This window comes from Pogona vitticeps, chromosome 1, assembly GCF_051106095.1.
Source record: "Pogona vitticeps strain Pit_001003342236 chromosome 1, PviZW2.1, whole genome shotgun sequence".
Lineage (NCBI taxonomy): Eukaryota > Metazoa > Chordata > Lepidosauria > Squamata > Agamidae > Pogona > Pogona vitticeps.
In genome coordinates this window covers 110,155,461-110,173,070 of record NC_135783.1, presented here as the reverse complement: position 1 = coordinate 110,173,070, position 17,610 = coordinate 110,155,461, and the positions used below count along the sequence as shown (strand labels likewise).

The following is a 17,610-nucleotide window of genomic DNA, read 5'->3' as shown; positions in this document are numbered from 1 at the left end:
TGCTCCCAATGTCAACCAAATGAGGACACATCCTGGGGTGGGAGGGAACTGTGGCACCTTAAGAGGCTGGGTGCTTTTGCTTTCAGTTTTATTTTTGCTAGAGACATTCAAAAGAAAGGCATTCAAAATACAAGTTTCATGACCCCACAGGCATGCAGGTAATAAAGCAACCCAAGTCTGAGGGTATAAATCAGTGATTCCCAATCCCAATAAATTGCAAAGCTATAGTCTGGTTGTGCTGACTGGCGAAATTTTTGACTGACTGGTGAGACATTCAAAATTTTTTCAAGCCCTGCTCATATCCATACTTCCTTCTGTGACTATTGTTAGATTGATAGTCTCAGGGTCCACCTATCAGTCTCACTTTCTTCCGTTCATGTTGCTTTAAGTAGATACACCATCACTCCTCTGCCATGTGTCTTCTGGAGCATATGTCTAGCTAGGGTTAGGATTTTTTTTAACTTATAGGTAAATTTCTTAATAGTTATTTATTTAAATTTATTAAAAGTATTTTACCCCATCTTTCTCCTTAAAAGGACCCCAAAATACAACTGCTCCTGCTTTATTGTGGGCTAACAGACCATGTGTCTACACAGTGCTTAATGTGCAACTGAGAGAAAACTTAATATAAACATAGAATAAAGGAGTTGGAAGGGACCTATAAGGCCACTGAGTCCAACCGCCGGTTCAATGTAGGAATCCAAATCAAAGTATATCTGACAGATGGTAGTTAATTTATCTTGTATGCTTCCAGTCGGAGCACTCACCAACTCCAAGGTTAATTGGTTCCATTGTTGTACTGCTCTGACAGAACATTTTTCCTCATATTTAATTGAAATCTAACTTCTTGTAACTTGAGCCCATTTTTGCATGTCCTGCATTCTGGGATGATAAAGAACAGATCCTGTCCTTTTTCAGTATGGCAATCTTTCAGGTATTTGAAAAGTGCTATCATATCTCCCTTCAGTCTTCTTTCCTCAAGGCTAAACATGCCAAGTTCTTTCAGTCTTTCCTCACAGGGCTTGGTTTGCAGTCCCCTGACCATCCTTGTTGCTCTCTGAACTTGCTTCAATTTGTTGGCATCCTTCTTGACACAGTGCTCCAGATGAAACCTAACCAGTGCCACACAGAAGGGAAGTAGTACTTTATGGGATTTGGAGACAATACTTCTGTTAATGCAGCCTAAAATAGCATTGGCCTTTTTTGCAGCCACATCGCATGCACAGTTGTCTCATATTTAGATGAGAATTCCAAGATCCTTCCCGCTTGTACTGAGTCAAGTATCCTCCATTTTGTCACTTTGCATTTAGAAATGTACGCAGAACTTTGCATTTATCTCTTTTACATTTCATTCTGTCATTTTCAGCTCTGTGCTTGAGCCTATCAATATCTTTTTTACTTTTGTTTTTGTCTTCCAGGATAATAGCTACTCCATCCAAATGTGTGTCATTTGCAAATTTGATAATAATTCCCTGCATCCCTTTACCCAAGTCATTAATATTTTTTAAAGAGCACCTGGCTCAGAACTGAGCCTTGTGGTACTCCACTCATTATCTTCTCCCAGTTTGAGAACGAGCCATTCATACGCACTCTGTGAATACGATTCTGTAACCAACTGTGTATCCACCTGACAGTTGTTCTATCCAGCTCACACCAAGTTAGCTTGTTAATCAGAACATCATGGAGCACTGTTTCAAAAGCTTTATTGAAGTCAAGGTACATTACATCTACAGCATTCCCACCATCTACTAGGAAGGTTATCTGATCAAAAAATGAGATAAGATTAGTCTGGCACAGTGGTTCCCAACCTTGGGTAACCTAGGTGTGCTTGGACTGCAACTCCCCGAAGCTTTTACCAGCTAGCTGTGCTGGCCAGATTTTCTGGATGCTGCAGTCCACCTCAGTTACTCAAGGCTGTGAACCACTGGTCTGGCAGGATTTTTTCTTGGCCTATCCATGTTGGCTTCCAGTTTCTTCTCTGTCACCTTATGAACATCAACAAAAACAAGCTAGCCCTTCTTTTATGCGAGGGAGGGGGCTAAATCTGGTTAAATCTTTTACCTTGTCTCCAATTATTGCTTTTTAAGTCCTGGTTACAGTTATTGAGAGATAGTTACTGGGAATTGTCTGAAAAGCTTGATATGCAGAACTTACCACTTGCAAGGAGCCTTGTGGTGCAGTGCTTAAACTGCAGTACTGCAGATGAAACTCTGCTCATGACCCACGTTCAATCCCAGGTAGCCAGCTTGAGAATCTCTCAATCTTCTATTTTGCCAAGGTTGGTAAATTGAGTTCCCAGATTGGTGGGAGTGGGGGGGGGGGGCAATGTGTAGCCTGGATAATTAAATTGTAAGCTGCCCAGAGAGTGCTTTAAGCACTATAGGGTAGTATATAAACACCACACTTTGCTTTACTTCTTTCTGCGCATGTCACTCTAAATCAGGGCAAAAAACCAAACCCTGCTCAGGAAAAAAAAAACCCTATTCAGGAGCAAGCTTAGTAAATTGTACGAGTTAGTCAAGGGATCTGAGAAAGATGTGACCCTTTAGAAGCATCAGAAAGGGTTGAGGCCCCACTACCAAATTCAAGAAAGTCTTAGGCTGTAGGTACTTAGAGCTGCACCTTGCTGACTTCCACAACTTGCACATTTGAAAATGTGCAAAAGGGTAAAGGTTCCCCTTGACATTTTTAGTCCAGTCGTGTCCAACTCTAGGGGGCAGTGCTCATCCCGTTTTCAAGCTGTAGAGCCAGCGCTTGTCCGAATTAGTTTCCGTTGCCACGTGGCCAGCGTGACTAGGGAACGCCGTTTTACCTTCCCACCGAGGTGGTACTTATCTATCTACTCGCATTTGCATGCTTTCGAACTGCTAAGCTGGCGAGTAGCTGGGACAAAGCGACGGGAGCTCACTCCATCGCATGGATTCGATCTTATGACTGCTGGTCTTCTGACAGCACAGGCTTCTGTGGTTTAGCCCACAGTGCCACCATGTGCCGATTTACTTAAAAATTTATTCTCCCTCTCCTTCCCCCAGTTGGCTGTGATTTTCTGGAGGGGACATATTTTGGCGTCTTCTTGCAGCATTTAAATATGTAAAATTTAAAATTTAACACTAAATTTTGGTTACAAAGACTGAATTGCTGCTATTTGCTGTTGGAAGGGGTTTCAATTCAGGTTTTCTTTTTTCACCAATCATTTCTTTCTATTCTGCTGAAGCAAAGTGCAGCAACCCACAGTAAAATCCACAATTTAGCTGGCACGTTTTTTGCTGGTGACTCTTCCTTACATGCTACTTGTTTACCCAGGTCTTCACTTCCAGAAATGCACACAAAAAGTAGCACTTTGGTTTAGGTACCCTATGAGGAGAAATACAGCATATAATTAAATAAATAAATAAAAATAAATAGCAGGTTTAAGATTACGATGAATTTCAATAAAGCAAACACAATAGCTATATGTGTCATCTTTCAGGATAAACAACATGCTTTTGATCATTCTATAATCAGATTGAAGAAAAATGGCACACAGCTTTTCAATGTCATTCCTACTTTTCAATACTATTTTTTTGTAAAACTTAATCATCTGCAAGTGGCTGACAACGGGAAGACTTCCAACAATAGGAGAAATTAAATCCTTTGTGGTAAGGTAATTATTATTGGGTTCAAAATGACAGCTCTTTCTAAAGCTTTTCTTTCTTTTCATGGAATGCATATATATGCACACCTAAAAGTTGTGAATCCATCCCAGTCTGTGTCTAATGACTTCATCTGACTTGGTGAAGAGGACTAGATTTGTAATACAGACAGATAAAAGCTGGCTGTCTCCCCTCCCCATTTGATGTATTGTGGTGTTATATTGCTTGTCAGCTTAAAAATGGATTGCACAAATATACTATGGAAATTGTGTGTGTGTGTGTGAGAGAGAGAGAGAGAGAGAGAGAGAACTCCACTGCATTGGCTAGATTTTGAGTAACACTCAAAAGAAGAAGCTAATTGGAGAACCTGAGAGGTCACAGAAAGCAGAAAACAATGGACCTCAATTGTAATCACTTTCTAAGAGATGCTTTAAAATTTGTGTAATAAATTTGGCTTTCTTAAGTGCCTCTTTTTAATATAGAGTTAATTCAATTGCATTTCAAAAAGAATTGAGGTGGCCTTGGTCACACATAAAATCTTGGTTATGACAGGTAAAACAGTGGGGAAATTGAGGCAGGAAAAGATGCCAGGACTAATCAGTAGAAGTACGTTTTGGTAGTGAAACCTTTTAAATCTGAGCTAATTTTATTCTCAAGCCATGAGCTTATACTAGCTGATACTGTGAGAGTTTTAAAAACATATTTGAATGAGTTCAGCTGGATTGGGATCATAGGCTGGTAAGGCTGACCACCCCCTGAGGTCTACTTCTCTGCTGTGGGGAAAAGCCCAGGACCCTCTGAGTCTCCTGTTCCTTCCACCCCTCACCTTTGTCCCTGGCTTGCTTCTTCCCTGACTCTTTCTGTCTAATGTAGAGCAGGCAAATAATGACAGGAAGAAGAGGAAACAGCTCCTGCTGCTATTTCTTCTACTTAGATACCATTTCTCTGCCAGGTCTTTCCCTGGCAAGGCATTATGGAACAGCTAGGAAGGCAGCCCACATTTTGTGACCAGAAGTTAGGAGGACAATTATGTTCCCCCACTTTTTGATCAAAAGTCAACAGGACGGGCTTACTTCAGTACCGGGTCAAGACAGCATCTTTTATTGTTCCTGATGACAGCTGGCTAGCTCAGGGTTCGCAGAACAAACCTCAGGGCACACATAGCTTTGCCCTTCAACAGAGGCCAATGGCACAGGTGCCCAGGAGGAATAGCTGGCATGCTGCTGGTTTCACCAGCATCCACTAGCTAAGACAGTCACTCCAGTTTGCCTAATGATAGGGCTGGCTATGTTAGTGAGGAGGAACAACAGCAGGAGCTGGAGGCAAGGAGGAAGTGGTCTCACAGAGAGGGAAGGGTGCTGAGTGTGTCTGTCATGCAGGTCTGCAAAACAACAACAACGACAAAGGAGAGGCAACTCCAGCACTTTGTTTGGAAAAGAATTGACAACACTGCATGTTAATCTGTTCCACAGTACCCAGCATCACTTTTCATTCAATTACTGTATTTTGAAAATGAATTTTCTTAAAAGCTTCTTGAAAGTCCATGCAAATAATGGCTGACATCTTGTTACACATGGAGGGCAAAAGGCATAATGTTCATTCATTCCTAGCCAGCAGTTAATGAGTCCCACTAGGATACCCGGGTACACATTAAGTCAGTGTGCACGTATGCCCCCAAGAATCCCAATGGTGACAGTAATGGCTGGCTAGGAACAACTGAATGTTATGCTGTTTGTTTTCTGCATGGGTAACAAAGTAACAAGATTTCAGCCAATGTCTTCCAGCTCACCCCCTTTCAATTGCAGATGATAACTTATAAGGCCCTAAATGGTTTGGGACCTTGATACCTGGCAGAACACCTCCTTCCGATTAGATCTGCCCATCCTATGAGATCCTTTCAGGCCGGGAGGTTATTGACGCCGAGAGAGGTCCAGAAAGTGAGGACTAGAAACCAAGCCTTCTTGGTGGCTGTCCCCCAACTTTGGAGCAGGCTCCTACCCAATATCCACCTGGCTCCTTCACTGGGAACTTTTAAGCGATTGTTAAAAACATGGGTTTTTTTTAGACTGGAATTTCTGGATCTTTAACATCTTAATAAGGTGGATGCTTTTAACACTTATATTAATCCTGCTGCCTTGCTTTATTATTATTATTATTGTTGTTGTTGTTGTTGTTGTTGCTGCTGCTGCTGTTGTTGTTGTAGTTATTGTTGTTATTATTATAGTCATTATTAATTAAATTATGTTGATATGTTTATATTTAATTCTGATTTATATTGTGTTTTTGTTTTAATTATTTTTTTAATGTGGTTCAACTGTATAAACCGGCCAGAGTGGCCTTGATAGCCTGATGGGCAGTATAAAAAAATCAAATAAATAAATAAATCTGGATATACTATTGAGACGATCCTGCAAGTCCCAACCCAATCCTAGACTCACCTTCTCAGTGGAAAAGTCAGTCATTACTTGAAGTTCAAAATCAACTGTTTTATTAAACCAAGTTAAAAGAGGTTGTGTAGTCTTTTCTTTCCATCTCTTTCACCAAGATATTGTCTCTTGGCGTCAAATGTTGTTTCTTTACCAGTACAACAACATCCCCCTCAGGAGTCTTAAAAAGATGTGCAACTGGCAATAACATATCAGCACCATAAACTGCCAAGGCTAACTCCACACCTAGGTTTAAGGATGTTACACCCAGCCTATCTCGGGCTCCCAAACGCTCTTCGCCTCCCTCTCAAAATTCTCCCATTCCTTCCTTTTTTCCCTCCAGTTTCTCCCCAAAAAGGGGGTTTTCCACACCTTCCTTCCTTCTCCACTTCCTTCCCGCCAAGTCTCTGGGACTCAATCTGCAGTCCGGGGGGGGGGGGTGTCTGCCTTTACGATTGCCAACCCCCCCCCCAAATCTTCCTCTCCTCTCCCTTTGCCCATCACTCTTCAGCGCCTGTCCTCACGGCCTCCACCCACCACTCGCCTCTCCTCCCCACCTGCCAAGGCGGTCTCTTCCGAAGGTTTTTCCCCCTCCCTGACCATTCCAGAGTTCCTCTATTCAGATCAGTCCACCCTTCCCTCTCTAGTCTGTTAAGGCCAGGTTGTCTTCAGTCAACCCTTCAGGTTTTGGGGTTGGAGGGGGTGGCACACCAGCGGGTTCTCGTTTTCAGAATTATATAGTTGAAATGTCCTCCAATCGTCAGTGTGAAGTTGTGAACCGTGCCCACGACAACAAGGAAAGACATGGGAAGCTGGAAAAAAAAGTAGTAAAAAAAAAAGTAGTAAGGAAATGATCTGGCCCAAATATACTGGGCTGTGTAGTCAGCACGGTAGAAAAGGAAATACGGCTCAATTAAAAAAAAAAAAGGAAACCCCATGATTTCTAGGAGAAGCAGAAGTCGGCTGCACCAACCAACCAAGGAAGGTCTTCTACTTACCCACACGATTTACCTGATTCTCGCTTGCACCCTGAGACGGACTACCTCAGGAGCCAGTGTTCTCTACGGATTCCCCACCCCCCCCCCAAATACACGCACACTTGGAAACCTGCAACATAACCCTCACGAGGAGTGTGAAGTGGCAGCATCCACTACGCGCCGGGAGCCATCGACTGATTATTAGGAAGCGAATAAGACCCCGCCATTTTCGCGACTCTTCCCTCCCCAAAGGCTCCTTGCACCCGGGGCCACGTGACCGAAGCTCCCTCGCAAAGGGTGAGGGGGAAGGAGGAGCTGGGAGGGTTTCATTCACAGGTTGGCCAAGGCGGCGGGGGGAGCGGGGGTGGGGAGGAGGAGCCCGTGCCTGGCTGCTTCATTGCGGCGCCGGCCGACCGCGTCTTATGAATGAAACCCGCTCTGCAGTTTGTCACCCCGAGCGGAGGCGGAGAAGAGAAGACGGGAGGCGCTCGCTCGCGCGCTCACTTGGGAAGTAAATTGGGGGGGAAAGGGCGCCCCGGACAGGTAAGTGTCAATAAAGGCCACAGGGAGTCGCCCGTGGCGTTCCTTTCTTTGCATGCTTGTGTGCCTTGCAAACTCCAGGGAGTTTAAGGTGGTGTGGTGGGATCAGTTGGAAGACCTGCACAGGCTCCATTCGCCGGATCGCGTCAGTTTTAGTGGCGGATTTTTCACTATTCTCTCTATAGCGCCAGCTGTCGAGCCCTAGCGTTCCCTTCCCTGCACATCTGCCTCTTTTACTTCCTTGCAAACCCTGCCGGTTTCCCAGTGCGTTTGATCCGCCCGTACTGAGAGTAGCGCTTCCAGCCTCGGAAACCCTTTGCAGCCTTTCTTTTGAAGAAGAAAAGAAAAAAAAAAAGAAAAAAAGGGGGGGAGGCATAGTCTGACAGTGACGCCCAGACACGAAGCTCTACATAAACACCACGAAGGGTCTGACAGGGTGAGCGGGGGCGGAAAAGACGCCTTGATCTCTTTTTCGGGGGTGGGAGGAGGAATGTTAAAGATGCAGCTAGAATCGGGAAGGAATATCATGGCGATCGTAACCGCTCCAGTCTTGCTGTAGGGAATTGTACTCTATTCACACTTTACTGACAGTATCATATGTGACTTTGTTTATAAACTGCTCTAGCTCCTCATCCCCCGGCCAGTATATTCGTCTGGATGCGCAAATGTATTAAAACAATCTCGCTAAGCAGATTAGTAAGTAAAACAGATAGTGGCGCGGACCAAGTTGCAAGTGAAATGGAAAACCAAAAGGTCCCCGGGGAAACCTCATCGGATGTTAAAAGTTATGGCATCAAACTTCTAATTAGTTTCTTGGGAAGAACATTCCAGAACCAGATTGCCCTTGATCACCGTCCACCTTGCCTCCAAACGCCGGTGGACTCAGAAAAAGTGTGTGTATGAGAGTATGGTCCTTCACAGGTTTCAAACTGTTTAAAGTTTCAGAAAGTCTTTCAGCTAGGACCTTAGACTGCTCAGGAATGGAATGGAAACTGGGGTGTTTAAGACTGCTGTTTGATTTTTCAGTCTTCAGGGTTCCACTAGTCTCTTTGTGGATCCCTTTGTAAAATGCTGGCTAGTAATCTAGTTACTGCATTTTGTCCCAGCTGAACTTTGCCTATACTACACTGTAATCGTCCAGATAGGAAATTCTCAGATGGCAGTCACCTGGCTGTCTAGCAGTCTTTGCAGAAGGTACGCCAAACAGTGCTGTCTGCCATAAATGTTATTTCACTCCTGAAGATTAAGCTGAAATAATACCCTTAAAGGTCAACACCTGTTTGTTTAGGGGGCATGCAACCCCATCCAACATAGTATTGTTTATCCAGAGAGATGAACCACCCTCAAATAGTACCAGCATCTTGTCTGGATTTAGCATCTGTCGGTTGCTCTTCATTGGCTTCCCTACTAATTCCAAAATCTCATACAAAATGTGTTTGGACTACTGTGTATGTATTTCTTCTTTAGAATTTTTAAAGTTAACATATAGTTTCTATTGTTTTTATTGCTAATAGGATGGTTGAAAGGAAGGTGTTTAAAAACAAACATGTTAGGCATCCTTCAGTCTCGAAAGACTATGGTAATGTGCTCTATATGGAGGACTTGGAACAGCGCCTAGTGTGGCTGAGGAGGCCGATTCGAGAGTGACAGTCTCTTCCACACTGAAGACAAATCCAATCTGTCCCCTGTCCAGCTCCCTGGTTTTGCTGCTTTTGTGACTTCCTCTTTGCCTCAGCCTGCTGGGCAAGGGTCTCTTCAAATTGGGAGAGGCCGTGATGCAATGCCTGCCTCCAGGCTGAACGCTCAGATGTCAGGGTTTCCCATCTGTTGAGGTCTATTTCTAAGGCCTTCAGATCTCGCTTGCAGATGTCCTTGTATCGCAGTTGTGGTCTCCCTCTGGGGCGATTTCCCTGCAGTAATTCTCCATACAGGAGATCTTTTGGAATCCGACCATCAGCCATTCTCACAACGTGCCCAAGCCAACGTAGACGTCGCTGTTTCAGTAATGTGTTCATGCTGAAAAACAAATATATAGGCCAGACATTATATATGCCAGAGTAAGTTTAGTAGCATAAATTGCATAATTGAACTGCTGCTTGTACTCCTCATCATGCATCAGTGGTGTGTATATAACCAGTGGAGTTCTAGCCAAAATATTCTGGACAAATAATAGGAAAATGCCTAAAGGTGCTGTAACATATGTATTCATTTCTATCTGTTGGTGGCTTATTTCTTCTTATACCTTTCAGTTGCTATCTGTCAGAAAGGCTGACAAAAGAAAAATAACCTTTAAAAAGAACAGTAAGCTGAAAATGATTTTGGTTGCTGGTAGGGATTTATTTATTTATTTATTTATTTATTTATTTATTTATTTATTTATTTATTTATTTATTTATTTAGCATGTTTGGACATTTTACCATTTTTAAATTTATTTATTTATTTATTTATCTATTTATTTATTTATTTTGCTACTGATTGGTGTGCCTGTTTTACTTCTGAGAAGCTCTAAACATTCTGTGTAGACTCTTTGACTCACATTGACTCCTCTGCTCCATTTTTTTTTTGTTCCCAGACCTCAAGTAGTATAAAACTTTATGTTCAGCTGTACCTGAACCCTACCCTATCTTTCCTCCTTAATATTTTGGTATGTCTTTTGTGCTATCACAGAAGAGTATATGATGCATAGCACCTACTTTAATTCTGGTTTGATAGTTTCACAATATGAAAATAATAAAAAAAATGTCTAGACCTAAAGAAAGATGTATTTTCATATCTGATGTCTTCCTGTTATGTTTTGTCTGTTCTGGTTAGAGCTGATGATGAGTTGTAGTCAGTGTCAGGCAGGAAGAAAGAATTGGTAGTATTTTCAGATGAATTATTGATCTTATTTTCAGGGATCCTTTGTTTTATACTTCACAAGGCAGTATTGGCTCCCTATCTCCTAGAAATGACAAGGGAAATTTCTGAGGCAGTTTAAAACTTTTTTTAAAATGGGAGTATGGATGCGGTAGGTGGACCTTGGGCTCCAGGATGGCAACCTTTTGAACTCACAGACTGTACTTTGCTCTTGTACAATCATGGGTAACCCCGGGCTTCTAGACTGCATACGGTTGAGGCCATTGTTGTCCCCAACCTCTTTGCTTCACTGATTTTGTCATCAAATTATATACAGTATATATATATTTTTTTGTTAATGACTTTTCCCAGTTTGATACTGACACTTGATAGTATGGGGGTGGGGGTGGGGGTGAAATTGGACTCAGGACCTGCTGAGGTTGCTCTAGTATCTCTGTCTTTCTTCAGAGCATTTATTTAACCCCTTTCTGCCAAGCAGGGCTCTCACAGTGGTTTACAAAGTATTAAAAACATCATCATCATAAAAAATAGATTAGAGGAACTGTTCATCAGGTAAATCACAGCACTCTGGCTTGTGCTTTTGCCTTCTGTGTTTTGATAAAATTGTGTGCGACAACAGGCCTAATCCGCTGTTACCTCCCCAGCTGTGATCAGTAAACTTAGGGCTGAGTGAACAGACTCTTCTCTTTCCATTGCGGATAATGTTTCATTTGAAGGGGAGAAACTCTTGCTCATGTGGGCCCTTTGCACACATGAATAAGCTCATGTGGAAAGCTTACATGCAAGCACCATTTCCTCCCCTTTAGACATATAATCACTCTCAACACAGAGAATGTGATCATGGAGGGAGGGAGGGCTACTAATTGTTCTCTAACTGTCCGTAACAAGCAGGAAGGTAATGACTGAATAGGGCTTCTGTCAGTCTGAGAAACAAAGGTGAAACCTACAAGAGAGTTATACTTCAACTGGGACCAACCAAACGTTCTCATAGCTATGAGTATGGTTTTGAATCTTTCCAAATTCTTCTTCAAATTGGACATGTAGCAGGGAAAGGGAGAGGAAGAAGAAAAGGCATAATGTAAAAAATTCAGTCTTCACAGTTTGTAATGGTATTAAGAGGGACTCGGGCAGCCTTTATTAGTTTAATCTCTGCAAGGTGCTAAATATGTCTCATGTTGCCTGGAAGACAATTGGTATTTATGTTCTCCCTACCTCTGCTGTGGCTTTTGAACATACACAGTGTCAGAAAAAATGAAGTGTGTGTCTCAAGAGTGTACATGCCTTCTGAAATCTGAACATCCTGCCCTTCCTCCCAATATTTCTTGCAAAAAACATACATGCAACATTTGTTGTCTACTTAGTCTTCAGCTTTCAGTTTGGAAAATCTGTTCCTCAAGGTATCATTACTTGATTATTGCAATTGTTATTGCTATCATTTATATTTACAAATAATCATTATTCATTGCAGTAGAATCAATGTAGCATAATGGTTAAGAATGTTTATTTATTGTTCAGTTTTGTATCCTGCTCCCATTAGGCACTACTCTGAACAGTTACAACCCATAAAAATAAAGAAAAAAATGTTAAGCCACAACAATAACCCTAAAAAACATATGGCACAGACTAATCATATAAACTGAGAGCAGTCGGAAGAAAAGGGAGGTGGGGAAGGTGGTCACCTAGGGTCATTGTGGAAAGTCTCCCTGAAAAACAATGGCTTTAACTGCTTCCTAAATGACAACAAGGAGGGGGCTAGATGGAGCTTCTCCAGAAGCTGGTTCCATAAAGTTGGAGCCATCACAAAGAAGGCCCTATCTCTTGTAGAAGATTTATAGACCTCCCTTGGGGTAGCCACCCTGAACAGCCTCAACTGGGATGACCTTCTAGGTCTGGGATGATCTTGTGTTGCACTAATTCTCAGGAGATGTGGGTTCAAACCCAGCAGTAGCAGTTAACATTATATTAACAGTTTCAGTGTTAACAATTAAAAATCCACACATGAGAGGAAAACAGTTTTTGTTTTTTTCACATGTAACTCACTTGATTTGCATTTTTCATCAATACCCTTCAGAGGCTTGCCTTAAACGTTAGATCATCAAGGTGCTGATTTTATGGTAGAGGGATTTGCTAAAAAAAAATCCCTCTGAAAATTAATTTAAGCTCTAAAGGTAAATTTTAACTCATCCATCTGTTCTGTGATTCATTTCTGGAGTATGTGATGCAGTTGCTCTTGAACAGATGCAGAGTGCCAGAGGAAAAACGAGTGATACTCATACATCTGGGAGGTAGAGAGATCTGAGTTCTTAAAGTGTTTGACTTTCTCCCCCCATGTGTGTATGTGTGTGCGCGCGTGTGTGTGTGTGCGTGTGTGAGAGAGATGTGTGCATGAGGGGAGTTGCTGCTGTAATTCTTGTTTAACTTAGAGAAGCATCAAACAGAATCAGACCCAAGACTATGTTGCTACTCTGCTATAGAAGGGTCTGCATAAACTGTAGCACTAATCTTGTGCTTGTGGTATGGATAAAGGTCTCCCCAACTGCCAGATTTGAATCATGTTGCACTCTATTATAGTGCTGTCCTTCTACTGTATATATTAATGCTGATGGGATTTGGGGGATTTTTTAAAAAAAATCACTTACAACCAACAGAATTCAGCAGGAATTTCCCCAGCCAGAATTCTGGTAGTTTTAGCTAAAAAAAAAGTCCAAGGTCTCAGTGGAGTTTTAGGATCCTCACCCGTTCTTTGCCAAGGCTCTCTCTGCAGACATATATTAATGCAGGGACATGTGTCTAAGCTCCATGGGAAGAACAAAGCATTAGGGGAGCAGTAGTTTTTTGAGAGGCACACTCTGCAAGGCCTAATAAACAGAGAGGCGACCTTTCCCCCCCCGAAACCTCCAGAATTATAGGTGGGAGAATTCCAGTAATTGTAGCAGGGGTGGGGGTGAAATCCCATGCCTACTGAGATTAAGCCCCTCTGGACAAGAATCTAATTGGTTTTCATATATGGTTTGTGTGACTTGCCACAGCTAATTGTGGCCAATTGATGTGGTGCCATCCCACGTTGTTCGCCATCCCTCATGATGCACTTCACCTCATCACCAAGATGCCCCTTGGCACTTCACCAGTTAGCCAGAATTAGCCAAACCATGTTATACAGACCTTGCTTGAATACCCGCAGATTCCAGTGGCTGTATCTAAGGAGCATTGCAGCCTAATTGTCTTCCAGATCATATTCCTTACATAGAAAATATATCCAGAAAAAAAATAGTTATTTTAAGAAACCCTGATTTTCACCAATTGTTGGTGAACAACAGCTTTTGCTAGCCATGTTTTATTGACTTGTATTCTTTTCTAGCTTTCCTGTTAGCCCTCTTGAATTTTAATAAACCAATTCTGAGGGACTCAATGCCTAGGACCTGTTCTCGGTTAGATTTTGGTATCACATCCATAAACCATTTTTTATTTTATACATTTCATTGCAAAAATTGTTTTTATATTAAAATGTTTCTTATATATCATAGCAGCAATCAGGTGACCTAATGGAAATAAAGAACATCTGTTTGTTTTCCTTTGCCTTGTGTAAACATATATTTCCATATGTTTTCCATCTTCTGAAGCTGCAGACTTCAAAATTCATAACACTGTGTGGTGTCTGGGTTGAACTTTTTTATTATTTTATAACAAAATTGGCTCCTCAGAGTAAAGAGTTACAATTATCAGATCTTCCACAAATACTGTGGCTTCTCACTCTCTTACTGTCAAGATATATGGAAAAAAGTAACAGGATCCTCAGTGACCGCGTAATACAGAGGAAAGCCAGTACAGTGCAATGATTAGAGTAGTACTATTGACCTGAGCTCTAGGCCTGAGTTCATACGGCCACTAAGCTATGAAACTCACTGAAAGGCCAGTTTTCTTTCCCTCACCTGTCTTGAAGAAAAAAGAGCTAGATCATTGATTGGGCTTTCTACTACTTTCTGGTAAGGCTGTGGTAATAGAACTGAAATGGAAATGGAAATTAACATCAACTTAACTGAATGGGGGTTTCAAGTTTATTAACATTTAACTCCCTTTTTCCCCTACAAACTTTTCTATTTCTTTTCTAATCCCCACTCAAGTATGGAGCTCAAGGCAAGTTATAATCTGTCAGTAGAGTCTGCCTGCCAGGGCTCTGGGGAGGATAAAAAGGGGAGAATGAGAGCCTTGTATGATAATGGGTCCCAGCCTTGGGTAACCCAGGTGTTCTTAGACTACAACTTCCAGAAACCTCAACCAGCACAGCTGGTGGTGAAGGCTTCTGGGAATTATAGTCCAAAAACATCTGGGTTACCCAAAGTTCAGAACCACTTTTGTGCACCTTTGGAGGAAAGGTGGGATAAGAATGTAACAAATAATGCATAAACAAAATACTACTTTATATAAAAAGTAGTATGCTGCCTTTCCTTCTGTATTCATCCCCATGTGTGATCATTAGTATTTCTTTTTCAATAATGACACAGATGATCCCTTCTTTTCATTAGAAGCTCCTCTAGTTAGTCCTTGCTCAGAGTGTCAGAACAGTGGGTTTTTGATAAATACTGTGTTTCCACCAAGAACTCATGTAGTGAATTTTTCATTTGTAAGTTTGTAATATTTTTCACTTATCTTTCCTAGCAGAAACTGCACATAAATAGATGGTATATTTTCAAAAAACATCTGGTAGTCCAGGATGGGGAGCAGGCAAAATGTGATGAATAGCTTCAACACTCATTAATATAGAAACAAACTGATATGCTTCTAAAAACAGACTGAGGTGTGTGTCTCTTGTTGAGCAGAAGCGAAAATGAGCAAATTGACTGTGAATGAGCCCATTCTTTTGAAATGTGTTTTATGCAAGTCAAGACTAGATGTGTTTGGATCTGTTATTTTAAAGCTTTCTAGCTTATGAGATGTTGAAGTTTAAACCCCCCTGCACTCAGACGTGACAGAGTAGCGGTAGTACAGGTAAACACCAGGAGGTGATAACCAAAAAGATCTTCCCTGAGATGATGAATACGCCAAGCACAAGAGTAGTGTTGATAGCAGATATTGTATTATTTACAGAATATACAGGTATATTTGCAGCTAGGTCTTTGTTCTCAGTCCCAAAGTAATGCACAAACATTTCCACAGAGTTTAGTGCATATATCAGAGTCAATGTCCAGTAAATAAGTTCAGTAGTCGTATACCATACATTCCGTCCAGGTAGCCAGAGTTCCTCTTCAATTCCAAGCACGTAGACACGGCTTCCTCCAGGATTCTCCAGCACAGGAACACGACGACTCTTCTCCACGAACACACCAACCAGCATCACCCACAACAACCCACAGACTGTGTATGCTTGGTCTGCTAGTTTTATCCCATGGATGGCCAATCCTAGGGTTACATTCACAGCTGTTCCAGTCACCTCAGCTGTATACTTTCAAGCTTTGCTTCTCTTTACAGTACTGATCCTGACAATTACTTATTGTCATGTACAAAATTTGATTTAACAATTCTATCAGGTTTAGCCCAAACCTGTTAAGATGGGACCCCAGAGCCACATTTTGTTGTTGCATCTACACAAAACTAGGCCTACAGTGTAGGCATTGTGCAACACTGACACCTGAAAAGTCGTAAACAATGCCCCTGAAATTTAGCCAGTTGCCATTTTCATTCCCCCCCCCCCACAAAAATTGGTGGCTTGATCAAAAGTTGCCCTAACATATCTATCCCTTTTTACTATAGTGGCATTTTTTGCCCTATCTAGTGTAATACACTGGGACAAATAAAATAAAATGTCCAGTGTACTCTCTCTCTCTCTCTCTCTCTCTCTCTCTCTCTTTTTTTTTTTTTTAAAGTGAACTAGAAAGTCAAGAAGCAGAAATGATGGACTCCTGGGCTCAGGGAATAGCTATTTTCTTAACCGAAAATTCTAAACTTAATCCTAACTGTAATCTTAACCTTGCTGCTAACCCTTAGTACATTAGAATCTCCTGGGGTAAGAAAATACTGTACTCCAAAACTCCTTCAAAGGAAAGTTTTAAAACAAATCTACTTGGATGAGGGTTAAATAAAATGCAGTTTTAAAAACAACTGCTTGGAGGGAAAAAAAGTTAGCTCAAATCTAATTTCTCTTCCTGTGGATTTGTAAATGCCACCTACCTCATGAATGCTAGTGATTGCATCCTGCATTCTGTGCTGAAATAGAAGTATATTAGGAATGCTCGTTCCCCTGTAACGGAGATGGGCAATCTCCAGAGGACTGAACATGTCCAATCCTTCATCTTGGAAGGCCATGTGGTCTTCTGTGACGCCCATTCCCAAATGGTCTATTTATAAAAAATGGGGGGGGGCGCTCAAAAGGAATGGCCTAAAAGAAATACTTGTTTTAATATATTTTTTAAAAAGGAAGTGGCCCAGGAGGCATCTCTTCTCTTAGGCTTATATTAGGCTTCTCAATCCACCTGCAGCTCCTGCCTCTTCCTTATGGAGGGAAGAAAGAGCCTGAAACCTGGATTGTGTCAGTTATTTGCAGGGACCAGAGAAGTCTCTGTGGATGCCCTCACATTTTTTTTCCCCTCTCCCAACTGGTGCTCGCAGTTATATGGAGTACTGGACTCAGCAAGAGATTGCAGGGCACCATGGAAGAAGGCAAGGTTCAGATTACGGTAAGCCGAAGTCAAGCAGAGCAGAGCTCTGATTCTAGTGAATAATTTGTCATGGCTTTTGAGCTAAACCAGTAACATTGAATTGATGGGGACTGCTAATGCTAAGGGTTCTGCAACAGGCAAAGGCAAGTAGCACCCTGGACAGCTCCATGCAAGGCCCAGAAGCATCTGAGAAACAAGCTCAAGATTCATTTTGGCAGCAGCCAAACCCAGACTGAGTTAAAAGGGGCTAATTTGGTTTATTCACTGTGGTTACACTGGGTCTTCTGGACTGAAGTCAGAATGAAGCCCATGCAGTCAGTCTTCTCAGGCTGAAGAGTTGCAAGCCAGCTTATTTTGTGTTGGAGCTTTCGGTGGGTGTGTAGGTGGGGGAAGCATCTGGGGACAGCTGTGAGGCTGTTGGTCCTAAGACTACCCCAGGGAGTCTCTGTTCTGGTGCATTATAGCACAGACTATTCTGAACCTTTCTAAATTATTGTTCTGTTTCATGTTAAAGTGTCTAGCAAT

The 17,610-nt window shown here is 42.0% G+C and overlaps 1 protein-coding gene and 1 long non-coding RNA gene across 3 annotated transcripts in view; one reads left to right on the top strand and one right to left on the bottom strand.

Annotated features, from left to right (window-relative positions):
- The window catches only part of LOC140706970 (uncharacterized), a 28,014-nt gene extending 20,883 nt beyond the window's left edge, over positions 1-7,131 (bottom strand). Inside the window, exon 1 of the long non-coding RNA XR_012086949.2 lies at positions 7,057-7,131. This is a non-coding gene — a long non-coding RNA (uncharacterized LOC140706970). The remainder of the gene's footprint in view (positions 1-7,056) is intronic.
- Positions 7,132-7,158: 27 nt separating this feature from the next.
- Positions 7,159-17,610, top strand: part of MRAP2 (melanocortin 2 receptor accessory protein 2) — a 39,774-nt gene continuing 29,322 nt past the window's right edge. The window contains exon 1 of one of the 2 annotated variants that reach the window (XM_072999104.2): positions 7,159-7,332. Coding sequence is in view for 1 of the 2 variants with exons in the window: in XM_020795377.3 (XP_020651036.3) it covers positions 7,462-7,578 (117 nt within the window). In the remaining variant the exon portion in view is untranslated. Of the gene's footprint in view, positions 7,333-7,401; positions 7,579-17,610 lie in introns of those variants that run through there. The other variant, XM_020795377.3, reaches the window with a different exon arrangement.